This window comes from Acanthisitta chloris, unplaced genomic scaffold (genome assembly GCF_000695815.1).
Source record: "Acanthisitta chloris isolate BGI_N310 unplaced genomic scaffold, ASM69581v1 scaffold21823, whole genome shotgun sequence".
NCBI classification, from domain to species: Eukaryota; Metazoa; Chordata; class Aves; order Passeriformes; family Acanthisittidae; genus Acanthisitta; species Acanthisitta chloris.
Window position 1 is genome coordinate 1 of NW_008665671.1, and position 26678 is coordinate 26678.

General features: G+C 37.4%; 1 protein-coding gene across 1 annotated transcript in view; it reads right to left on the reverse strand.

The window, feature by feature from the left end:
• Positions 1-11408: 11408 nt before the first annotated feature.
• The window catches only part of ITGA1 (integrin, alpha 1), a 44082-nt gene continuing 28812 nt past the window's right edge, over positions 11409-26678 (reverse strand). The window contains exons 18-30 of the mRNA XM_009071849.1: positions 25912-26022; positions 25277-25362; positions 24938-25073; positions 23867-23947; positions 21205-21281; positions 20442-20531; positions 19328-19430; positions 16939-17052; positions 15225-15329; positions 13961-14065; positions 13038-13130; positions 12202-12318; positions 11409-11453 (exon numbers count right to left, since the gene is read on the reverse strand). Of these exons, the coding sequence (XP_009070097.1) occupies positions 11409-11453; positions 12202-12318; positions 13038-13130; positions 13961-14065; positions 15225-15329; positions 16939-17052; positions 19328-19430; positions 20442-20531; positions 21205-21281; positions 23867-23947; positions 24938-25073; positions 25277-25362; positions 25912-26022 (1263 nt within the window). The remainder of the gene's footprint in view (positions 11454-12201; positions 12319-13037; positions 13131-13960; positions 14066-15224; positions 15330-16938; positions 17053-19327; positions 19431-20441; positions 20532-21204; positions 21282-23866; positions 23948-24937; positions 25074-25276; positions 25363-25911; positions 26023-26678) is intronic.

Below are 26678 nucleotides of genomic sequence, written 5' to 3' on the forward strand. Positions count from 1 at the left end.
GCCGGCAGAGTTTGCAGGGCTGGGGATGCCTCTTTCTGACATTTGGGGGGCAGAAACATGCAGGGTCCTCATAAAACCTGGCTTTATTTAAGGGTGTAAAGTGGCTGTTTCCCTCGAGTGTTAAACTGCTAATTTAGTGGCACTGAGCCTGTGTCTTCTCCTTTAAACGGAATTCCTGTAGAATATGACACCAGCGATGCAGGAGTGCAACAGGATCCAGGAGCGTTGCCACACAATCAATCTGAAGTTGGCAATGGTGGTGAGGATGTATTGCCTATACAAAATAGCTGCCTGTGTTGTGCTAGGTGTCAGGCCAACATCCAGGGAGACAGCAGGAACCGAAGCCAGTAAAAATAGGGAGGTGAGGATTTTGACTTTCTAAGAAATCAGAAAGAAGTGCAAAGTGCTGTGGCTTTCAGCCTGCCTAGCTTTGTCATAACTGTTTGCATACTACATATTCAGAGTATTTGAAAACCATTCATTTTCTCCATCCCACAGTTCCAGTAAATACCGGTCCGTGGCACTACCTTTTCATATGGGATGTATTCTATTTCGTAACAATGAATTCTGCTGAATAATTTGTTCTTCTTGGCATGAACATTGTGTAATGAAAAAGACAGTTTGCCTGAAAAGTTGAAATAGAAACACTTCATTCTTCAATCCTTCCCAGCATCTAGGTCATTGTCATTTAGGTGTGACTCACAGTGTAGCTTTTATTGCAGGAATCCATGTGTTCTCTCAGCTTATTTCTTTTTAACTTTCTGAAACTGAACTGTAAGCTAAAATGAAGAAGCCTGTCAATGGGTGGGATTGTTCAGCAGATATTTATTTGGACGTCCTTTCTTTATGGACCTCATGTAAAGAAATGTCCACTAGGATATTAAAATCATTAATAGAAGTGCAGCAGAGACCTGTCTCTGCATAACTTACATTGATTTCTTTAATGTATTTGATTTTTGGGACACACAGGCATGTTACCCATCGTAATGCATGAGCTTGTACACAGACTCACTGTGAGCACTTCCCAAGACACTGCCATTTCTGAACTCCAAAGCCTATGGACAGTCATTACCAGGAATGACTCAGGAGTCTCTTGGAGCAGTCCCTGTGCTTCCTTTGCATGGTGTCACAGATGCCCTGCAGACACTTGAAGGTGCAGCTATTGACAGCAGAAACGCCAGCTTCTGTACCAAGTGTAATCCAGTGACCTCTAGGTAAATTGTGATGGGGAGAGGAGTTCTAGGCACTTCTCCTCCCATCTGTGCTCAGTGTATAGATGTGTGTGCCACTCAGGGACAAGGAGGAAAATCTGTACTTCCACAAGGAAGAACAGTAATTAATGGATATTAATAAAGGGACAAGAAAAACAAACAAACAAAAATCTACAGCATAGACAAAAATAGTTTCTTTATTAAATAAACCTAGAATCTCCCTCTGCCCCACCCTAAAATAACCTCTGCAGACTAATACGTGTCAGTTTCGTAAGAAACAATGTCTTTGATTCAGTTACATCATTCTAATTATAAATATGCCCTAAGGATACGAAACCTTCTTTCTCATCCAGACACAATGTTGAAGAATAATTTCACAGACACAAAGGCTGTGTCCCAGAGTGTTGTTACTCAGACCGTCGTTTTTCCATACTTACAAAGAATAGGTCATAGGAGAAGAAATACTGCAATGATTACTGTATTCTTTAACAATATACCCTTAGATGAATACTTCTGGTTTAAATTATTATAAGGCATTTGATAACAACCCTCTCATATAATCCCAAACTGTACTTTGCATATTATAATAAACAAGGGTTTCTGTATCATGGAATATTTCACCTTTTTGATTCGCTTAAAATGTTTTATACATATATTACACTTATTCAGAAAAAATATTCTTCATTATCATTCACCCACACTGATAAGCAGATTACTCAGAGAAAAGTTTGGTTAGTGTTCTTCATCTCTGCACTACAAAACGGGACTTGATACATACCCTTTGCTCTACATGTGTTTGTTGTTTAATAATGTTTTATAGCACCCTGTTGTGTCTGCTTGTCAGGGATCATAGCAACACTTGCCAAAACCACCATATCTGCCTGAGCTGGTTTGCAAAATTTCAGACTTGGTTCTATGCAAATACAGATTACTTGCGCATTAGAAGAAACTATATTGTTGGCAAGGGCCAAACAAACTTTATTATTCACAGTAAAGACCATGGGAAGGAAGTTACTTGATCAGTTCTGCTATGAAAATATCACTATAGCTTTTGCAAATAAAAGTGGTGAATATAGTGAGCAAATATTTTCTTGTAAAAGCCATTCTGGTGAACACACTTACTAATCAATTTTACAGCAGAATTTTTAACTTATGTGTGCTGTCCTAGCTTTTTAATGTGATGAAAAAACTCACAATTAATGCCAACTTTCACATATAACTTAGCATTTTTGTTGTTTGCAAGGGCTGACCACAGAATCGGAGCTTCTGTGATATGCAAAACTTAGGAGCTCTCTGTAAATGCATTTCTGGGAGGGCCTCTTAGAAAGGTGATGTAATTTAAACACAGGAGGCCAAAGTGTATGGCTCCAGGTAATGCTTTGATATGATTTGTATGAAAGTGTTAGAGGGAAGGGCTACCAAGTATCAATTATTATTTTTGGCAGACACATGATGTCTGTAACAAAAATGTTACATTAAGGAATGCACTGAAGGGAAAAAGAATAAGCTACTAAAAATATAATCAGATCTATAAAGGAAATGTTAAAATTAGCACTGAGGATGTAGTTTAGACATTAGTAATAATTCTTTTTTGAAATTAATCTGGAAAAGGTCAAAAATACACAAATGAGATTTTATGAGTCATATAGGCATTGATCAGAGGACAAAAGAGCATTTTTTTCTGCTACTGTCCAAACTGTACGTTTTCAACACTTCATGGAATTTTGGTTCAATCATCTCAAAATGCTACAGAAGAAAAAGTTGAGATGGAGTAAAGAAGGTGGGGAAATGCTTCAATACCAAGGCCAATTAAGTAAATTAATACTCTTTTCTCTTGAACATGGATGTTTTAAAAGGACATACTAAATATACACTAGAAGAGGCATGGATCAGGCTGACAGTGTCATTTGTAATCTGTCTTTTACAGTATGTGAGAGAGGAATGTCTTATTATGCTACCAAATAGCAGAATCAGTACAAACAGAAGACAATTCCTCTCTCAGGGATCATGCAGGTGCAGATTATGGTGCGACAGATATTTGAAGATAAACTGGGTTCCCAGTCAGGGTGAGGGAAGAAACATACACCAATTGCTAAACAGAGTGAAATATTCCCACCATGTGAAGACCTTTAGTTACATAAAGGCTGGAAGAGGGCTTGCAGCTGGAAGAATGCTGATAGAGATGGCTAAGACTCAGCACAGAACCTGGCAAAGTGTTTGAAAGTTCTGCTGGGTCAGCATAAACTTGGTTTCTTAACCAGGTAATATGAACTTCAGAAGTACTAAGCAGGATTAAAGAAGTCAGGACCTTAGGGAGAAAAACAGCAGCCATGCTCAATGCTCCTTTTCACCACAGGTAAAAACAAGTATGCCAGTGTTCTGATCTGAACAGCAGTCCAGCAGAAATAATATTGATATCCTTTAACATGAGGCTGTCATCTGACAAATATATAGAAAATTGATACTCAAGATGGGGTTCAAAGTAAAAAACCTTCAGAAGGCATATAAGGAAGGCATCATGTCCTCAGCAGTAGCTTTGTCACTCTCCAGACTTGCTCTTGATGCACAGCACCACTTTGTACTCTGAATGTACCAGCACACTGCATATTTATTGCTGTTTTGACTGAACTATGTCCTACCTAGTGCAGTGTATATACATGTATTTTTACCAAATCTTTTTCCAGGTGAGGAAAGCTTGTGACTGTCATGGGTAAATTATATTAATGGGACATAATGCAGCCAGTGAAGAAGTGTTCCATTAACATGTGATCCCCAAAAGTGAGACCCTACAGAGGAGCCTGCTAATAAAACCTATGTCATTTCAGGGCCTCTAGAGCAGCTGACATGCTAATCCAGGAAGTTCAGCCCATTTACCAAAGTATTAACCTTGATACAGCTCCAATAACCACATAAACTCTTACTGGGTAGCCTGAAAATATTTATCAGAAAGGAGTGAAAAGTACATCATCAGAAGACGAGAACTTCTGTCTCATCAGACTATGCCTTTGCTTACATTTTCAACCATTTCTATTTTGAAAACACTGTTGTTTTCTGTTTTGTGGAATTAAGACTCATTTATTCGTCCTTTTTATTTGCTTGCCACTAAAATGTTGCTGAAGCATTTGGTAAGCATTTTTCAGCAAATCTGACTCCATTAACAATTCCACTGAATCACACTGAATTTTAAATTAATTATGGGAGAGGTATTTAAATCTTTAAAGCATTGCTTTTTGAGGTGGTTGGTTGGGTTTTTTCCTTCCTTATATTGTTTGCAGCTTGAGTGTGTTAAGCTAATAAAAATAATATGCAATATAACCTCTTCACCTTTTGGTATACACATAGCTGTGAAACTGGACTTATTCATTACCAATCATTTGCTACATTATCTACCATTACCTACCAAACCTTAAAGATGAAATATCAGACAGGTGGTGGACAAAATGTGATGTAGTGCTGTCTAGTTGACTGTATGTATAAATGTGTTCACAGAATCAGAGAATCATTTAGGTTGGAAAAGACCTTTGGGATCATCAAGTCTAACTTTTCACCGAACACCACCATGTCAACTAGACCATAGTGCTAAGTGCCACGTATCTCCTGAAGCACCTCAAGGGATGGTGACTCTACCACCTCCTTGGGCTGCCCATTCCAATGTTTATTCACAATTTCTGTGAAGAAGTTCCTCCTAATGTCCAACCTAAACCTTCCCTGGCACAACTTGAGACTATGTCCTCTCATCCTGTTGCTCATTGCATGGGAGAAGAGACTGACCCTCATCTGGCTGTTTCTTCTAAGTAACAAGCAGCAGGACAAGAGGAAATTCCTACAAGCTGTGCCAGAAGAGGTTCAGGTTGGATATCAGGAAGAATTTTATCACTGAAAAGGTGGTTAAGCATTGGAATAGACTGCCCAGGGAAGTGGTGGAGTCACCATCCCTGGAGGTGGTCAAGAAATGACTCTACCTGACACTTTATGCTGTGATTTAGTTGATACAGTGGTGTTCAGTCAAAGGTTGGACTTGATGGTCTTGGAGGCCTTTTCCAACATCAATAATTCTTTGAACTATGTTGCAGCAGTATCTTAAAAGGCACATATTGCTCTCTGATATTCTTGCTAATAGCTCTTTGCTGAGATGAGCCAATTTTCCAAATACTGGAAATTCATGGCATAAAAGAGATAGAGGCTGAATTAATTTTGGCAGATACCTCAAATAAACAGGAAAAAGCAATTCAGGAGTTTGAGGTTCCTGAGAGTCTCAAAACTTTCAACACCAATACCACCAGAATGTTGGGGCTTTTTTCTGTCTAATGGGGTCATGCGAAATTTTAGCTGAACCCTAGAAATTTTGAGATGTAACAGCATGTGTTTTGGCACAGTGCAAAATGGTGGAGGCCAGAGTAATAGGCTCTTGTCAGTGAGATTTTGCGTGTAGCAAACAAGAAAGTGAGCTACTAATGGCTATTAATCTGGGCCATGAGATGAGGTGAGTTTACTCAGCAAGGTCTCTGTGTGTGTGTGTGCTCCCCAAAAGGAAAGGAAATAATTTACTTTTCTCAGACTATGTCTACTGCTACAGAATTGCAAAACTTCAAATGCTTTCCAGGGAAAATTGAGTAGATCCTCAGGTTTTCATCTTATCATCTCTGATAATGTGAAAAGGCTTTGTAATGGAAAACAATATGAAGAAACTTTCACTAGAGAAAAAGATCCTATTGCTTTACCCAGCAGGAAGAACAATGACATCCTTAACATCAATAAACCTTAAAGGCCATATGTAATACTGAAGCAGATATAGGAAATATGCAATAAATATTAACTTCCAGTACCAAATCAAGTTGGGCCATAACTGAGAAGTGAGATTTCACCACTGCTGCAAGTGAACAATGAATGTGCAAAGGGGATGGACAAAAGTGTGCCAAGACAACTGGCCATAAAAGTATGATCCACTTTGAATACTTCTGCTTGCTCTTCCTTTTCTTTGAAAATCCTCAGGAGATGCAACATTCAGTGAGCCCTTGAGGAATGTTTGTCCTTTCTGAGAATACTCAAGAAACTGAGAAAAGCAGAAGGGCAGAAGGGTAAGAACACAAGAGGAGAAAATCAGTAAAGGAGTTCTCTGCCCTAATGTGCTACTCAGACAAAAAAAATCTGTCTGAAGGCCTTTTACTCATCTTTTTGTTTTTGACCGAATGAACAAAATCCAGGATCTCTGGGGTGTCAGTCCTGTCTTGGTAACTAAAACATGTTTTCATTGAGGATAGCTCATTTTATCATACACTTATTTAAACAGAATCCAGTTGTGCTGTCTAAATTGTAGTATCAGCCAGTTGTTACTAAAACTTCATCAGCACTTTAATTGTTATGACTCTTCATTCTTACAGGGCTCAAACCACACCCACTGCACAAACTGCTATTATCTCTGAACGGTGAAGTGTTAAAGGCTGCTTCTGATACAAAGAATTATAATCCACTTCTGTGCAAATCATACATAATATTACTCTTCTTGCTGTGAGAAAGTGATTCTAGTTATTCACTAATTCCATTAAAAAGCAATTTAAAATAAACAAATATAAATACAAGTGGATTTTCTTCCCTGATTTTCATTGAAATACTCCCATGGAGAATGTTCAGGAAACTCCAATGATCAGATATATACAGAGTAGGACATTTGGTAAGCACTCCCCCATGACTAGACAGGATGTTGCTATTTGAGAATTGTGATTCACCATCAAAGTAGTCTCTCATGAGATAACATTATGTGTTTGTAATGTTTTCTAAAAGTTAACTGTGATATAAAGAGTGTAATCTTTGTCTTCTAGGAAGTTTTGAAACAAATGTTTACTAGGTTTAAGGACGATAATGTGAAGCTTTTACCACTATGCAAGACCATGGACTGTCTGGGTCACAGGAATAGGTTGTACAGAAGAAACACTGGACAGGAAGAATGGTTAGAATGTGTCTTCAACTTTTACTTAGTGTCATGAAAACAACTCTGTGTCAGGAAGTCATATGATACTCTAAGAAGCTTTCAAACATGGATATAAGTGAAAAATACATACATCTAATGACAATGCATTTCTGAGAGCTTGACTACATTCAAGCTTTCTTTGATGCTACGCTGTGCAAGAATGCTTGTTTCTACAATGCCTTTCTACTGACAGGTAGGTGAATTTGGTTTTAGGTGCTGATACACCTTTATACTATTACTACATCAATGAAAAGCAAACACAGGAGACTTGTTAGACTCTTAATTTTTTTTAATCAATAAAACACATGAATAATTTTACAGGAAAAAGAAAATGCTGTGCAGAATGTTGTGATTTTCTTAGAAAGTATGCAAATCCCCTCTTATTTCTGTTAAGTGGTATAGTTAACAGCGGTACATTCTGATTCTCTTCTCTGCTTTTATTTTTAAACAGGTCATCATCTATACAATAGTTAATTCAAGAAATTAACCAATTAGACTATGTGGAATTCATTAGATGAGTATGACCCTAACTCCAGCTTCTTAGTGCCAGGTGAGATAAAAACCCTTGGCTTCAGTTTAAGGTAGATTCCCTTGACTCAAGCTCTGAAGAAGAGGACCATCATGCTCAAAATGACTCAGCACAGGATATTACTAAAGGGCTCAGGTAAGGGGTGAGGATAGGTGGGTTATGTCTGTAGTAATGGCTCATAATAATGACCTAGAGTGAACTCAGACAAGCAAAGGAACATAAGCAGCTGCCCAAGGAGATTGCCCCAATGGAGATGCTGTTTCCTAAGTCTTCGAAAATTACATATGGGATCAGCAACCCCTAGAACAACATTAAATTGAAGCAGGAGTCACCATTTAAAGCTCTTGCTCCTTTCCAGAGAAGTTCTATACCATAGAAGAGTAGCTTGTCTACTCCCACAAAGTTACTTACTTCAGTGCTGAAGTTAGAACTGAGCTGAGCCAGATACCTCTTTATCCAATTTATTATTTATTTTTTTAGCAGGCTTTTATTTCAATGAAAAATATTTAGCTCACTAGTTATTAGAATCACATTAAAACCTTAACGTGTCTTTTTTAGGAACAAAACAAATTACATGCTGTTCTGATACTTTTTGTGCCTGCCAGATTTCAATGAGATGTTCCTGATGTTTGCAATATTGCTTTCAGTAGGTTTTTCTGTTGTATATCATGAAAAGCAGTAAAATGCTGCTTTTACAGTGCTGTGTGGAAAGGCTATTAGGGATAAAAACAGCGATTTTACTAATCACGAAGAATTGTGTAAGAATAATGTGCTATAGTGCTATCCCCTTTACATACTTATATGTATGTATGTATACTTATATTTTAAATACATATTATAACTGAAAATATCATAATAGGACAAATGTGAAAAGGGAGAAAGCATCATGACAAAGAGGAAAGCAGTGTGGTTATATAAAGCTTATTACTGCTTTTACAGTGCAAAGCGGGTCTAAAACAAATGGAACACTGATCTTAAACATACTCTGCATTGATAAAATACCACTGATTTACTTTTGCATAGTCTTTATCTAGGGAAATAGACTGTTCTATTGACATATATTTTTCAGTTAGGCTGATGCTCTAAAGTAAGACATAAAACATCATGAGAAAAATGAAAAGCTCTGGTTAACAGCTTATCATTAACTAGTGAAACACTTAAAAGTTTGCTGCCTAAAAATTACGTGTGTCATGCACAACTTGTGAGTAATTTTACGAAGCCAGGAAAAATGACCTCATGGTTAACAAACCGAATGAATAATAATAAATACAAGTATTTCCTTTGCTACCATAGACCTTCTACATGTGCACAGGTGAGTCACAATTCCTTCATGATTCTGTTCCTTTACAAAAGCACAATACATTGACAGCATTGCTATACCTTTACAGAGATACTGTAAGAAACAGATTACAATTCTGAGGCATTCAAATGCTATGGTGAGATGTCCTATTTAATCTTCCAAAAAACCATCAAAATCATACCTTTTCTTAAAATAAAACTTGCATCTTGTTTGGGACTGAAAACACCCCTCTGAGTATTAATTACCCTCACTGTTCAACAAATGGATTTTTCCCTTTGAGGAGTATTTAACTCATACAATGAATGAAGCAGGGATTCTACCCACAATTCCTCTATGTCATCTTTTTTTGCTTCCATTCATGTCTTCCTTCTGTGCTCAGAACCAGGCTGTCTCAGCTTGCACTTTCAGCTCTGCAGAGGAGCACAACAAGCAAGTCCACCGGCTCAGTGGCTCTCCCAGGCTTGGGAAAGCACAGCCACCCGCAGCGTTCCCACGGAGGGCTTTGCCTTCTCCTCTGAGTCATACTGTTACCTTCAGCAGACTGCTTCTATGAAATAACCACCTTTCCCACAGAAACAAGGAGAAATTTCAAACACTTTCAAACTTAATCCTACTTCCTGCATTCACATAAGTCTCAGCCTTTCACAACAATTACTCCCTCTAATTTAGGAACGAAATAGAAGGGAGGGAAGAGTGATAGCATCTCTTAAGCAATGAAGCATCTTCTGGCACACTTTTAGGGTTGTACTTGCCAGCATGTTCAACCTGATCTATGGTCAGTTCTTGAAAAATAAGTCTTTATAACATTTATAACTCCTTTTTAATCTATTACTATAAAGATAGTGATAAGTAAAAACATCTTGGAAAACTGCAAAGATTTTTTTTTCATTTCAGTGACACCTGTCCCAAGAGGAGGAACAAATTTTCCTGGCTTCCTTGGCAAAGCAAAGCTTTTCTGCAAACAAGTATGTCTTATTAGAACTTAGTACATCTCCTCAGCATTTTCTGATCTGTTGGCAATCAATGCGGAGTCACCTCATGCTGAGGCAGCATCATGCTTTGCCAACACACCTTTTTTTTTTCTTTTAGTTTTGTGTGGCTGCAAGTAATATAGGAAGCTCTCAAGGACACGGCACAGCCAAGAGCTCCTGGGAGAGATCCTCATGGAAGGAAGACAAGTGCATGAAAGAAAAGAGGAAACTGAATCATCTAAATGGAAAGAAACATTAAAGAAACATTTTGCTATCTACATTTCAGTGTATTCTCATATAAACTTTTAATCTTTGACACAAAATAAACATCATTTGTTAAGTGCTTATTTAGTATGCAAATTCTTCATCACTTGTTAAACTCATAAGTAATAAAAATGAGGTGTGACTTATAACACTAGAAGAAGCTTGCCAGTGCTGAATTTCCTATCTGTGCTCTTTTGTTAATTATAATTTTGTACACTTTAAACTCATTGGATTAAATAGCTACACAATAAATTTACAGTGACAGTTTATGAAGCACCCTCCTGGCTACTCCAAGATATACAGCAAGAGTCAAACTTTCAGGGTGCCTCTAAACATTTTCTGCATAAATATGGACATTTAAATTTGCAGATACAATTGTGCCCCTGCTTATTTGAATCAGTGTGCAATCAGATCGGCTTTAATGTTTTGTGCATACAATTTTAGGCCTGCCAAAAATCTGTTTCAAGTTCAAACAGTTTTGAAATTTAATGGATCAATAGTTTATGGTCTGCTTCACCACAAAAATCTCTTTATTGGAGTATCCTGGCTTCAGCTGGACACGCTAAAATGAACAGAAAGATAAATCCAATGTATTTCAGTAATTTTCACCCGAAATTCTGGAGGTGCTTCTGTCTTCTGAATTGTCATTGCATCAGCTGTCATACAGTACTTGGTGCATTCTCAAAGTTTGCATATTGTGCCTTGTGACACTCTGCTTTCACAGAACTGATGGAGAAAAGTTTGAAAATGATGCTTTTTCCTTTTGAAAATCATAAGGTGATAAAAAAAGACTGGGATTGCAACATACAAGCTGACTCGTAAAATTTGGAATTAAAAATGATTATGCATACACAGGTATATAAAAATATGATTACGCATTTTCTGTATTAAAAAAAAAATTTAGAATCTTTGAACTCAGTTACTCTCCAAAAATGAGTAACACTTGAAAGTATATTCTTGAGTATCACAAATGCCATAGGGTTGTTTTTTCTTTCTTTTCATCATTCCTTTGGTTCTTGTTTTTCTACTTCTTGGTTTTGGTTTTTTTTTTTTCCTAATGCACCAGAGGTTAGAAAATATTGCAACTGCTGCATCTAAGTTTATCATTTTACAGTAACATTTTGGAGGCAGACCTGAGAAAAAAATTCTGTGGTTTGTTTTCTTTTCATTTCTCCATTTTCTTCTTTAGTGGCCTCTTGAAAAATCCAGCCTGCAGAAAAGAAAATAAGTGACTAAGTACTGCTCAGAGCATACGACACATATTGGTCTCATTCATGTGCCAGCTCTTACTACTATTTTAATACTTTCTGTACAGTAAAAACTAATTTAGCATTTTATAACTGAACTACACATTGTTTTTCTTGGAATGGAAAAACTAAAGCGATATGTCATGAAAACAGACAAAAGGAGTACATTTAATATACAGTAGAGTGATTGCTATTGTTATGCTTGCATAATGTCAAAGGTTAAAATGCTCAATAATAATATCTGGTACTCTGTTAAATAAATAATATTTTATTTTATACTTGTCAAAATTTTCAAGCGATTATGCTTTGTGAAGTTTAGAAACGTAACCTTCTAATATCATTATGAGCTAAATATTTAGGCTGGAGAAGAGTGCCCACTTGTGGCAAGACTCACCCCACAGGCCTAACATCTCTTGCACATGACAAAAAAAACCTCATCAAAGGCCACAGCCAAAGCTAATAGAAAAATCCCTTAATAAACCCTTACTCATAATAAAATACCTTCTTACTTTCCTTTTCATAACATAACGGCAATACAGGTTGCAATAGGATACCATTGAATGATACACATGAAAAAAATGTAGTGTTATTAGTTGCAATTTCTACAAGATTTCACACTAATTATTAGATATCAGTGAGTTATGAGAAGGAAATGGCAGAGAACATAAGCATATTCATTTATTTTCATGAAGACAAGAACATGCAGCTTACCTTCCACAAAGCAAATATAAGCAGTGCCAGAATCAAGAGTCCAGCGAAGACACTCAGGAGGATAACCCATAAGGGAACTGTACCTGGTGGATGTTCTTTGGAAATCTTAATCATGGTCTGAAAAGTGTTTAGAATGTAAGCAATTAATAATTTGTCCTTCTACAATACCAGAAGAGCAGCAGTGATCAGTATGCAGTGCCTTTCCAGGGCACTTCATTCTAACTACAGGAAGGAATCAAGAAAATCATCTCCAACATGAAAGGCTGTATTTACATAATATCTTGCACTTTGTATGTGTGTTCATTTCGTTAGGGTGGCCCTGCTACAAATCAGTAGTCGTTGTTATAAAGAGTACAGGATCAAATCCAGGAGTAGTGGAAATATATGTCAGGGAGTTTTTTTAGCATACTCTCTCTCACTCAATACCTACCTACCTGAAAGGTGGAGGTAAGCATAAGCATAAAAGGATGTGTAGATACTAATTTGATTTTAAACCAGGCATAGCTGGTGACTCAGGACAATCTTCAAAATACTACTGATTCCTTAAAAGAATTTTGTTTTCAATTTACATAGATGCAGGAAGTACTTGTACCTCAGCAGGCAGAAATACTTCAGACAGTACTTACTCACCAAGTACACTGGTGGATATTGGGATTTTGGTATTATTGTCTGACTAATTCTGACATTTCTACTGTAATATGAAATCACTTCTGTTTAGAGTAGGATAATGCATTACAACAGGTAACAATCAGTTCATTAGTAATGAATGAAAATGAATGATCCTGTAGAACGATAAATCCCATAAGGAGTAAATACAACAATTATCATGTTCTTACCTCCAGTTTTTGATGGTCATTTCTCAAAATCAATGATGAGTTCTCACTTCTAAGTAATGCTTTTGCAACAAGGGTTAAGCTGTGAATACTGGCCTGGAAGAAGAGAGTAATTACTGTGGTTTCTAATTAGGTGTTTTCAAGTAGAAAGCTTTGTAGAAATCAGAAGGGTGAAAGCAAAACTCAATTCTTTGGGATTTGTGAAAGTCTCTGAAACTGCTCATGTATGTCAGCCTCAGCACACATGTTACTGTTTTCAAGACAGGAATGCAGCCTTGAAAAGGCAGATTGCAGAGATTTTAAAGAAATACAAATTAATCCTGGAATCCTACTGTGGCCACAGAGACAGATTTGGCTTTCTAAAATTCTGCTGTATCTCCCCTCGTGTCCTTTTCCAGGGGAAAATAAAACAGGAACTCAGTATCAGAAATTTATCAACTGAGCAAAATGAATCACAGCCAGACCATTGTTTCAACCACTGGACAATGCTGAGGTGTGCTCTGAGGTGGTCTGTCCCTCCTCCACTCTTTTTGATCAAAAAAAATCCTTCCTAGACTTAAGAAAACTTTCCAGATTAAAACTTACTTAACATTTATATACTTCAATGTACCCCTCCTTACAGCTGATGAATTAGAATTTGTGGATGCATAGGTAGCTATTAAAAAGGGATCATCAATGCCGAATAAATAAGGGATATTTCCTTACCATGGTTTGAAATTTCTGCAAAGTTCTAAGTACTTACTTTAAGTATAATAAAGTGTATGTGACACAGGTTTAAAGACATTTTAAAATATCAGAAGAAACTATTTCAAATATTAGAGGGGACACTTTATAAAATGAAAGACACTATTTTAATAGACATTAGAAACATTGGTATAAATTTCTCAAACCCAAGAATATTCTGAATACAAACAGGATTTACTTACTTTTATGATGGTAGGTTTCCATACTCTTAATGAAACATTCACTTGATATATGTCAGATGGAACCAGGGCACAGTTAATAGAGGCACAGCTATATGTATCACAGTCCTGTTTAAAAGTCATTAGTATGAATTAATAGGAAGAGACTTTTCACATAATTAAAATGAAAACATGTAAACTACTATATATACATATATATATATATACATATGTGTGTGTATATATATATATACTTGCTATGACACTAGTACTAAACTGATATTAATTACTGCAGCTTTTTATGTAGAAATGACACTGCAGTATATAAAACAAACTGAGATATTGATGCTGTGATAGAATAGACTCAGTTTTTGCAGGCTGCCAAGCTGTGAGGAAGCTGCAGCTATGCAGCAAAAGGCATCACAGAGCTCTTAATGGAAGTGCAGCCTGTAAGAGCAAGTGTTTTTGTAGCAACACAGCTATAGCTTTTCTGCAGTGCTTTTCAAATTGTGGGACACCTGAATCTTTCAAGCAGCACAGGATGTGCGTGCAAATTTAATTGTCTTTACCTCCCAGTATTAGCTGCTAGCTGGGAGTACAGCAGAACAGTACAGTTGAACAAGTCAAAAACATTTGTTTAGCCTAGACCTTTATCACATCTGTGAAGGACTATGATAAGCATAGCAAAATACTCTTCCCTTGGCATCGCTTCACTTGCATGAGAAATTCCATTTGTACCTCTCTGCTGAGGTTGCTTTCCCTCTGACATGCCAAAATTAACTATGGCAGCAAAATTACTTTGCAACCCTTTCATTTAAATGTGAGAGGCTAATCCTTTACAAATGCGATCATCAATTACATCTGCACGGAAAAATCTGTCAGATCAGGGTGCAAGCATTTGAACATATTTTCAACTAGATGTCTAACAAATTTGCAAGGGAGATGAGAACATTTAAAATATTGCTATTTATTAATTACAATGGAAACACAGATGTTGAAGATTTATTCTGCTGTCAAATGTGCTACTGTTATTTATGGGTTTTTTTTAAAATTTAACCTACCTCACACACAAACCACCTAAATTCAGTTCCACATACAGTTTCGTATACAAATAGAAACTATAACTAGTCTACATTAACAAAAAAGTATTTTTAGGATATTAAGACAAAGTGAGTTTCCAAAGGACACATTCTGAGAGCAGCTTTTACACATTCCTTGCAGAAGTACTCAGCTCCAAGATCTGGGTTAATATCTGGGATGAATATACATATACTACATTTAGGCTTACCATAATTGTATCCTTCGTAGGTTCTTTTATTTTTGACAACACAAAAGGTTTCCCAGTGCCAATCTTTAAGGGATCCACAGGATAACTAGGTCGGCAGATGGCATTCTGTTAGCAGAAATACAAATATTCTTATTGTCTGAATATGCAACCTTTCAAAAATGCTCTGGAAACAAGCCAGCATTAATAATATTTAATATTTAATAACATTTACTAACCCCTAAATGCAATAAAACAGCATATTGCGAGAGTGCAGAATAGGAAATTCATATGGTGCAAGTATTGAAATATTATTTTTCAAACAACAAATGAAATTTTTATGAGATAACTTAACCTAAACTCTATGCAGCTACTTAAACATCTGTAGAAGCAACAAGAGTTTCCTGCAATATAACCACTACATGAACTAGCAAGAGGTGTCTATTAAAAGAGCTAAATAGCTTTTGCATGGGAATCCACAGAGGTTCTGCCCTAGCAAGCAGACAGACAGGTTAAGTGCAGGATGCAGAAGCCTCTGCTGCAATGTCCAGAGAGGGGGAGCAGATACTGGAGCGCTGCTAGACCTCTGTTACTCCTCCACAGGCAGTTATGAAATCTTTTGGTGTCCTTGGTGGGGGAGATTTAATTGTTTTGAGGCAGGTCACTGACTTTCAGATTGGCATCATGAAAAGGATTACAAATCTCCTGCAGTGCATTTTGGCACACATATACTATCCCTAGGATGTAGCTACCAGTAGATGAATTATAACCATAAACAAAGCAAAGATTTATTGAGTTTATGTGCAAATTTGTTTCAAAGGGGGTGATTGCCTAGGAGTGAAAATAATGGGGGAAGGAAATGAAGAACAATTTTTTTTGCATTCTAAACATAACTTTTTTGTTGTTGTTTTGTTTTAAAGTGAACCTTGAACTTTAATTTATATATTTTGGTTTATTTTTTAGTTGGGCAACACCGCAAAACTAAGTAAAAAATTTGGAGAGAGGCGCACATGTGTGCATCTCTGAGTCAAAAACAAAAAAACCCAAAACCAACAGAGCTTTAGGTCACCACTCAGTGATATTTGGGTTCTTCAGCCATCCAGTTATTGATCTAGCTCTAGCTTTAATATCCACAGATCTAGAATCATGGCATTTGCTGGAATAGTGATCTCTCCAGCTGCACAAGAGGAGTGAAATGGAAAATCTCAAATGAGGGCTGCAGTGATGAGCATTTGAAAGATACGACCTACCATCCCCTTCAAGATGTCTCAGTGCCCCAGAGAAGGAAGAAGCCAGAGGACTGCTAGTGCTGGAGATCAGACATGCAGGAAAGTTAATTTCAGTAACCAGAAGAAGAGAACTAAACAGGAGGTCGAGCTCTAGATGTACAAAGCAGGATGAGAGCATTTGCAATAAGCACTGCTGACAATGGAGACAATCTGAGGCTTGTATCTCAGTCTGGACATCTCAGCACTTGGCAATATATCAAACTAGCTTTGTTACAATCCAGTTAATGTTCAATACCATTTAAAATCTGCTTTCTTCCCTTTAAGAAAATTTGCCCTTCTGTTTTCTTATGCACATCTGTACATACCCTTAAAACACCAGCATCTTATTTAGACTAAAAGCATTATCTACCTTGAAGCAAGGCACAATCCAAAATGTTTGCATTTTGCAACTCCTTACAATATAAATATCAAATTTAAAGTAATCATAAAAGTACAAATTCCTAGCTTACTTGGGAATGCGACAATGAAGTAAGGTAGAGAAGAGTGTTCTTGGCTGCTGTTACATTTGGATAGAAGATCTGCAGTGTGAGGTTTGGCATTGGAAAGTGTTCACCTTTTTCAATCTATTAAAAAAAAGAAAAATGTTTTGATTAGCACTTTCTTATTTTGTTAGTTTTTTATTCTTTTTCTTCCTTTTCTCTGCTTTTATTTTCTTCTGTGTACTTGTACATTTCTACAGTCAGTTATGCAAAAAGTGATGTGATGAACTCTTATTCCCTGAGAACAGCCTGTTGTGAATTAACAGACACATTCTTCTGAGGTCTTTAGTAATACAATGCTCTATTAAAGAAAACAAAATTAACAGGGTGAAAGAGGCCATTTTGACATAAATTCCTGCTTGCTATCCTGTTTACTGCACCCTCTTATCATCTGGGAATTTCACTGAAGGTCATTTAATTTCAGTTTTCAGAAAAGGCCCCAAATTCTTTAACATGGGAGAGAAGCCACTGTATCAGTGGTGGCTTCTGATGATTCCTCCTCAGGTGTACTCAGGTAACTGTCCTCCTGCTCACTTGCTTCTCTCTCCTGAGAAGATGACAGGATATATCTGTAAGCAGTTGCTGTTTCTGGAAAGGCCTGCCATGGCTGAGGATAGCAAAAACACCTAGGTGGGATTGCTGGCAGGAGAATTGGTGGTCTTCCCTCTGAAGGGAACAAACTTAATGCTCAAGAACCTGTTTAACTTTTTCTTTTGGCTGCTCATTTGTGATTAGCTGCTTGCAGAGATGAGTTTTGCTTACAAAATCATAAATGGTATGCTCTGCAATCCACCAGCTTTCACACTAAGAAAGCAAAGATTTTGAAATTACATGAATAACGTCTTAAATGTCTACAAAAACACTGAGATTACTGGAATTAAGCTTTTAGACTGAAAAAAAAAGCTGAGTAAAACACTGTAGGTGGGCTACAAAACCCCAAAAAAACTCCTTTATCATTGTTATCTAGTCAGAGCAAGGCTTTTCCCATGGCCTATATTTTACAGATAGAAACTGATTCAGAGACTTTCAAGCTTTTTATATGGGACACTTCAGCTTTAGATTTGTCACCAGGAAACAAGAATGCTGTTAAGATAATTAAATTCAGTCCTACTGCAACTTTAGACTCTATTTTTAGTCACAGAATCATAGAATCATGGAATTATTTCGGTTAGAAGAGACCTTAAAGATCATCTAGTTTCAAGCCACCTGTCATGAGCAGGGACCCCTTCCTTCCACTAGAAGCTTCTACTTCTTTGCTCAAAGCCCAGCTGGCCTTGAAGACTTTCAGGGATGGGTTAAATTCAGTCCTACTGCAACTTTAGACTCTATTTTTAGTCACAGAATCATAGAATCATGGAATTATTTCGGTTAGAAGAGACCTTAAAGATCATCTAGTTTCAAGCCACCTGTCATGAGCAGGGACCCCTTCCTTCCACTAGAAGCTTCTACTTCTTTGCTCAAAGCCCAGCTGGCCTTGAAGACTTTCAGGGATGGGGCATCCACAACATCTCCAGTGCCGTGCCTAAAGCCCAGCTGGCCTTGAAGACTTTCAGGGATGGGGCATCCACAACATCTCCAGTGCCTCATCACCCACACATTAACAAATTTCTTCCCAATATCTAATTTTAACCTGCTTTATTTCAGTTTAAAGCCATTTCCCTTGTTGTATCACTATATGACCTCGTAAGAAGTCCCTCTCTGGTTTTCTTGTAAGCCCCCTGTAGGTACTGGAAGACCACAATGAAGTCTTGCTGAAGCCTTCTCTTCTCCAGGCTGAACAGTCCCAGCTGTCTCAGACTGTCCTTGTAAGAGTAGTGCTCACAGCCCTCCCCTGGACCCACTTGAGCAGGTCCATGTCCTTCTTACTTTGGGAGGCCCAGATTTGGATGTAGTAGTCTAGCAAGGTTCTCACAAGAGCTGAGTCCATTAAATATCTTTTCCATGTGATTTTAGTTTGCAGTATTCATTCCATTAGGAAAACCACACTCTTGAAGCACAGCATTTGTCTTTTACACATCTGACTGGATTTTGAAAATAGCCATTCTAAACTGCAATGGACATAGACCCAGTTCTTATTTACCAGGACATGCTCTCTTTCCCCAGCTGAGGATAGCAGTTCTAAAACCCATCAGAACTACTCTGCAGGAGATGGACCACTTTGAGACCCTCTGAGTCACCTTATTCCAAAGTAAGCAATAAAACCCCAAAAGGTTTTAAGCACAAAATACACATGTATAAAGTTTAACATATTGCATACCCACTATTTGCATAATAGGCTAATACATTAAGCAATTCAAATCAAGTAAAAAAAAAAAGATTAAGATAGTACCTAAATCATACAGTTTTAATTGTTTCTTACCCTATAATGTAGAGTAACTTCATCCCCAATCTGCTCTGTTGTGTTAATAGCACTAGGGACAGTATCATTTGCTGCAATTATAACATGGTGCTCTTTGAAAACACTGTGGGTTAAAAAAAACACAAACAAAACCAATAAGCACACAAACTTCATAGAAGTCTAGCAATTAATAATCTAATTCTTATAATTATTTCATGAATTTCAGGGCTAGTCTTGCAATTAAGAATGCATTGCTACATTGAAGTTCAACTGTTCTGTTCTCTGACTAGGCCTCACTTTTTATTACATACATTTGGAATGTTTTCTTCAGATAAAACTACACAATGAGCAAACAGTATTCTCCAAAATAATACATTAGCGTCTGATTTTGCTATTCTTATTCTAGCTGTGCAGTCCCTTACCCTGGGTATTGCCTCATGAAACAAGCAGGATCCTATAAAAGACAGAACCAACCAAAACCAGAAAAAAACCAGCATGGTCTAAATTCAACCTGATTTCCTATGGGACAAACAAAGGCTGGATTTGAATGATGAAATGCATCCAAAATGAATTTTTCTTCATTATTTACACCTGCACACCATACACGGTAGTTCACCAATAATACTCAGAATGCTTTTCAGGGATGGAATTTAACTGAATTCTAGCTGCTTCTGGAAATAAAGCGTACAAGACCTGAATTAAAGTTTCAGTCTGAACTGACAAAACAAATCCTCAAGAATATAAAATTCAGGATCATTTTTGAAGATGGAAATCATACACCATGCCATGCAATATTATAGTGATGCAAATCATGGCCACCAGGAAGCTGGAAGTATTTGCTTTCCCATGCTCCTAAAATGCCTTTGAATGAATACAGCAAAGTACAGGAACCAACAAAAGCTGCTGCTGTACTTGAAAACTGCAGAACAAATTTAAATAGATAAAATGGAATTACAGCAAGATAGGGACAGCAACTGCTCCATTATTTCATGTAACTTCTCTTCCCACTGAGGCCTGTGCTTCCTCTTCATGAGCTGTGGTCTGTATACTGAGCACAGTTCAGCAACAAAACAATACTCTTTGAACATCAGCTAATTAGTGTGGTAGCAAATGAAATACAGAGAAGCATCAATACCTTACAAATATTAATCCTATTTCATATTTTACTGGAATTGTAACATGTCCTCTGTTGTCACTCAAGGTCTCAGGTGGTTCTTCACTGTCACTAAAACAAAAGAACATATGTTACTCAGATCAGGCTGTTGCAGATGCAACACAACTCCTGGCTGGGAAGGGATCTTAAGAAACTGAAATACCATACAGCAGTATGAAAGCACACTACTCATTTCCAGTTAATTACTATCTCCTAAAAATAAATTCAAAAGACTATTTCCAGTAACTAATAAGTTAGGTCCTGCACCAGCCCCAGTTCAGTAATGCATCTTTGTTAAAATTACAGACTGCAGCTGACCGAATGAAAATGGACCAATTAAGGGATTGGTCCATCCCTGGATTTTGCAGGGGCAGCAAACACTGAGGGGAAGTGCATTCCTTTATCAGAGACAACTTCTGCAATGCTCTTCCTCTTTGACAGCCAGAGTTTTTTGTTATCGGTCATTGATGCTGAAGTACAGAGTAATTTTGTAGGAGAATAAACCTTTGCTGAAGGTAAAACTACTGGAAATTAGGACTCATTTGTGACTCTCAGGCTGTAGAGACAAAGAGCTACTTATTTAGACCACTCAATTCACTGCTGGACTGAGTACATCTGTAAGGGTGCCAGCTCTACAGATGGTTTAACCACTTCTGGTTTCAGAAGTCATCCTTGTTTTACTATGAAACACTAAACTGAAGAGCTTTCCAAGAAAACAAATCGGAAGGCAAAGACTGCAACTAACCTTGTTGCGTATACATGAACAGTAACATTTTCCAGGAGGTAGGATGCATTGAATTGGAATGATATTTTGAAGGAAATCTGTGTAGAGAAATACATTACACATTTTCAAAGGAAAAAGGAGTATACCCATAGCATTCCATACAGTGAAAAATAACAAACTTTGGCTACATTTATCCATGGAATCCGTATTCATATTTTATCAGTTTACTATGAACAAATCCACTATCTTCCAACCAAAAGGAGACCTAATAGTTGTCACTTATTAAGCAAAAACCTCAAATTTTCTGAACTGAGAAACCTCAGTAAAAAAAGTTATATAGAAATGCATCGCTAAATAGTTCTTAAATGAAACCAATTGGCCTTACAAGCAATTTAACAAAACCATTTCTTTTTTCCTCTAATGAGTAAGAAACAAGGCTGCAAATCCTGGTAATTACAGTGGAGATGAGCTGTCCATAGAAGGCTGCTGGAATCTCATTTTATATGTCGTGAAATACCTAGACTACCAAAAAAATATTTACACTGTAAATAAATGACTACTAGGTGTGGTGGTGCATCCCCCCCAGCCCAGGCCGCACCATGATCTGAGAAATGCACATTAGGCCTCAGCCTTAACAAACTGCACCTGGAATAAGCCCATCTTGAGCTTATCAGAAACACTATTCCCAGAACTAGTGCTCTCTAATGGGCACCTGCTTTTAAAAGAACAGCCTTGGAAACTTATTTTTCTTGTGTGAATAACTAACGAAGCTGAATAGTTTGTTATTGAACCACGATGGGAAATTGCTTTGACTAAAACCTACTCTTCTGAGACCTTTTTGAGCTCTCTGTTCCAAGTAGATAAGGGGCTAACGTGTATGCCTCAAACACCAATAACCAGCTGGCTGCAGAGCCAGCCAAGGACTGTTGTATTTACACACTGTGAGAAAGATCACGATTTGGCTGGAGAAAGGGGGCCATGTGGAGATACAGCAGAGAAACCTATCTTTGGGGCAGAGAAGCCTATCCATATAAAGGTACCCCCCTCTTAAGCCCATGGTGGCAGTGTTCCTTGGATATATCATTGTCTGGACCAACGCAGCTGGACTGATGCTGAAACCAGCACTGGTGATCTCTTTTTTTTCCTCTCTTTTCCTTTTTTTCCCCTTTCTTTCCTTAATGCATCTCCACCTTATAGATTTGTCTTTTCCCTTCACACTACCCCTTTATCCAAACCTCACTGTTGTGTGCTTATAAGTAGGTCAGGGACTAATATCCATGCCAAATGTGTAATTTACTAATAAACTTTCTGATTGTTTGTTGACTCTTTGACTTTGATTGTTCCTTTTGACCATGAGCATTAATGAACCTTAGGTGCTTCTTAAGGGTGGGTTGTCAAACTAGGTCTCAAAATAATCCCATAGTTATTGTAACTAGCCAAATACATCACAATTTGGCACTACAAAAATTTGAGAACACCATCCCAAAAGTGTCCCTCTTCATATCCTGACACTTAAGGGCAATTTTATATGAGCAAAATTTTACTGTTTGTTACTGTATGGGATTTTTCAGCTCAGATGTTTATTTTTCCTTTAATGTGTACAAATCTTTACTAAAAAGTAACTCAGAGAAAGTTGTTTTAGATACTCTTCACATTTAAAAAAACCAAGAGGCAGCATTAAAAAGGAATGATTAGGGATGCTTATCAATGATTCAGAGATTAATTAATTTCTGAATGCAAAGCAGATTGTGAAATTTCTAAATTTAGGGCCCTATAGCTACAGACAATCAAAGCATGAAAGGAAAATGTGAATAAATCAGTAAAACTGGAAATGGAACATTGTGGGCACAGGCACTGGATAGTATGCTTATTTGGCTGCAAGAAGGTAACAGCTGACTTAATCCCTACAAGTCCAAGACACAAACCGGAACATATGTGTGGGAGGCAATGTAAGAAGACATCTCTCATGATCCTCCCTCTGTGTGACAGAGGATCAGACAAGAATATGCCAGAAAAGACAGTTGATCTTACTTGCATGCGAATTGTTATTTTCCAATTCAGTATCTGAACTATTTAAGTACTGCTTTTCAAAGGCTTAGTTTAGACAAAACTCCCTCTCTTTTCCAACAGGAGATAGGGACATCACTGGAGCTGTTCAAGAAGGAGTTTGATTTTAAGTAGACCACTTGCTGGAAAGGTCTCACTCCCCACAGAGCAGAGATTAAGTCCTGATGCATGAATTTGGAAGATCCAGACTAGCATTTCCATATACCAACTTACTCTCTTTTCAACCAGTTGACTCAATTTTATATACCAAATAACTAAAGTCGTAGGCTCCAGCCTTCTGGAAAGCCACAGTATCTAATGTCTTATCAGTATACCCCAACCAATACCCTACACACCTGGAGACAGACACTTCTGGCCAGGTGTGTGTGTCACTTGCCTTCTGACAGCACCAAGGATAGCAATATGCATCTATTATCTCCTCACATACCACAGCTGACTGCCCAGATACTGAATATCTGAGGTTTTTCCATCTGGTTTAGTGCAGTTCATGTCAAGGATTGCTTGGGAAACATGCATGGACAGTTTTTGGGATGAACACAAGAGAAAAGAAATTGGAGTGCTAGGGACTGCCCTGGCTTTAGAACAAGGAAATTTTGCATGCAGGAAGACTTTTTACCTCTTCTGAAGTTTTTAGAAATGGATATCCCACTTTACACGTGATGTTGTGATTAGATTCACAGCTATCTTTCTGTATATCCTAAAAGGAAAAAGAAAGTGAAAACACAGCCTTGTGCAAACTCTATAAATTCTGACTAAGCACTAAGGACCTGTTGAACATATATACCATTGCTGCTTTTCACTGTCTAAATATTTTAAGAGTCAAAGCATTAATTGAGCAAAACTAGGAAGTCACAAGTTCTGCAAAACTAGGAAGTCACAAGTTCTGCAAAACAATTCCCACCTATGGACATCTGCATCAATTAGTAGCCATTATTCCCTCCCAGTGACATTGTTTGGAACATTAGCCATTATATGCCTTCTGGACATCATGCAAAGTAGCCATGGGTCTGGCACATCAACTATCCATAATTACACAGTTTTAACATGCAATTTTGTAAATATGTTCCTAACTTAGCACCAAAGTGTCATTCATACTCCATCAATTATTGCCACAGGGTCAGCAACAGTGCTATGGATCCCTGACTTCTCCTAATGTGCAGCATCAGGACAGCTGATAGAAAACGAATTTCTCCTGATGTTTGCAGCCTGAACTGAGGTGAATTTGTAGCATACCTGCTGAGGCAGGCAGAAAAACAGCTACTTTGGAAATACTATCTGAGGCAAGGATGGGGTAGGCACTGGTCAATACTGCCTGACCAAGACAGTGTTTTTTCTGTACATGTGCAAAAGAATTCTAGAGGCTCAGGAGTTGTACTGATGAGTGACAAGGTATTTCTGGCTCTACATATGTACAGATGATTCATAGCACTGATGTTCATTGAAGAGACAGGCACTTTCTGTCTAAGTTGTGCCATTGTGACATTTGTATCTATAGGCAAGAGTCCACTCAGGACAAACTAAATACGCTCTTTTAGAGGGACAAGCGAGGACAGCAGTCCAAGGGAATGTCTTCCAAGCAACTGAGATGGTGCCAGAGCAGCCAAATTCAGGTTTAATCAAAAGGCTTCCTCAAAGCTCTCTAGCAATATAGGTTATGATATATGTGATCATGTGAAAAAAATCCTACCTCAATGCCAGCAAAAATAATATTTGGAGAATATTTAACCAAAACTCTGGTATTATAGGCACTGTCTTTTTTGTTCTTCACAGAGAGCTGGATGGTGAACTTATCATTGCGTGACTTTACAATGAATGGAGAAGAGCTGTAAAATAAAGTAAGAATGTTGGACAACTTAACTAGTGAATCTGTTTTTAACATAAAGAGGAACTTCTTTCAGTGTCCAGACTAACTTGTTTCTAACTTGGAAAGGATACCACAGCATTATCTTATTAGGCTACATAAATTATAATTTACATAGAAACTTTGTATAGATATCAAGCAATACAATAAACCCAGTGTAATTACCTGTCCCCAGCTATGCTTGCTTTAACATTCAGAACAAGATCTGAAATGCATTTATTTTTGGCTCCACAATCTTTTGTGAAAGGAATCTGCAAAAACAGAGTGTTTATTCTTAATTTTGTTACATTTACTGTTAAATATTTGCATTTTAATGCATTATCTAGTTTTATATAAGGTCTTCTGCTTGATAATCAAAGAATTCTTCCCTAATATTAATCAGTTAAATGTGCCAATATCCTGTAAAATGCAAGGGTGAAACACATGTCTTCTAATCATTCCCTTCTAAGTGATTCATCTAGGTTCTAAAAGGAGGCATTACTAGAAGTATGAATTATGCCAAGCACCACCAAAGTAAATGACTGACATTCCCCTGCCCCATGTACATAAAAACAGTAAAACTGTTTGTACTCTCTTCTATCTTCAGTTAACTATGGACAGCTTTAAAACCCCGGCCTAGTTCCCAAGCACACTGAATCAAGCTTTTTATTCTTCAATACTCATTTAGAGGAAACATCTCCTGGACAGGCTCGATGATCCCCCTCTTTAGCCAACTGGTGGACAATACTTTCAGCTCTTTTGTGGGCTATGAATTTTACTTTAAATACTTAGGTTATTGATACAGAATCTTGCTGACTTACATATTCAGATACTGAGTTTGGCAAGTTGCTATCAAGAACAGGTCCACTCTCTGGATCAGAAAAATTGAACTCCAGCAAAACCTTTACAGAGTCCTGAAAGTCAGGCTTATCCTAGAACATAAAGAAAACAAAACTGCTGTTATAGACATTCACTTAAGTATCTAAGGAGGTTAAAATAACTCCAAATAATGCTGAGATAAATTGTTTTCAGTCACACAGTCCTTGCTAGAGAAGCATTTGAATGCTTGCAATTTTTGACAAAGCACTTAATGTGTCAGACAATCCTATGAATATCTATGCATATTTTTGTGTATCTTATAATAAAAATTAGTAGCAGCATCACAGCCTTGTATGAAGTCAAGCTGAGGCCTGCTGTTAGAAGGAAATTCCTGGGCATTATTAGTTTTGAATTCTGATACAACTGTGAAGTCACTAAACGTTTTAGATGTGGGTAGCTTATAACAGACAACTCCATTCACTCCACACCTTAGGTATCATCTGGGCAATTTCATACTTACAGTTGCTAATTACATTTCTGTTTTGCAGCAAATAAATATTCTCTATCCAAAACCTAATTTCCAAGGATTTTTACTATATTTTAGTAGGACAAATTGCACCTATATGTGAACTAAAATTCTTGGTTTGAGTGCACCTAAACTACTAACCATGATAGCTCCTTGGTTCCACCAAGTATGGTATGCTATTTCTTAAGACAGACAGAGACATAGGTAAATAGACTGCATGTATAAGTAAATAGTTTATACATG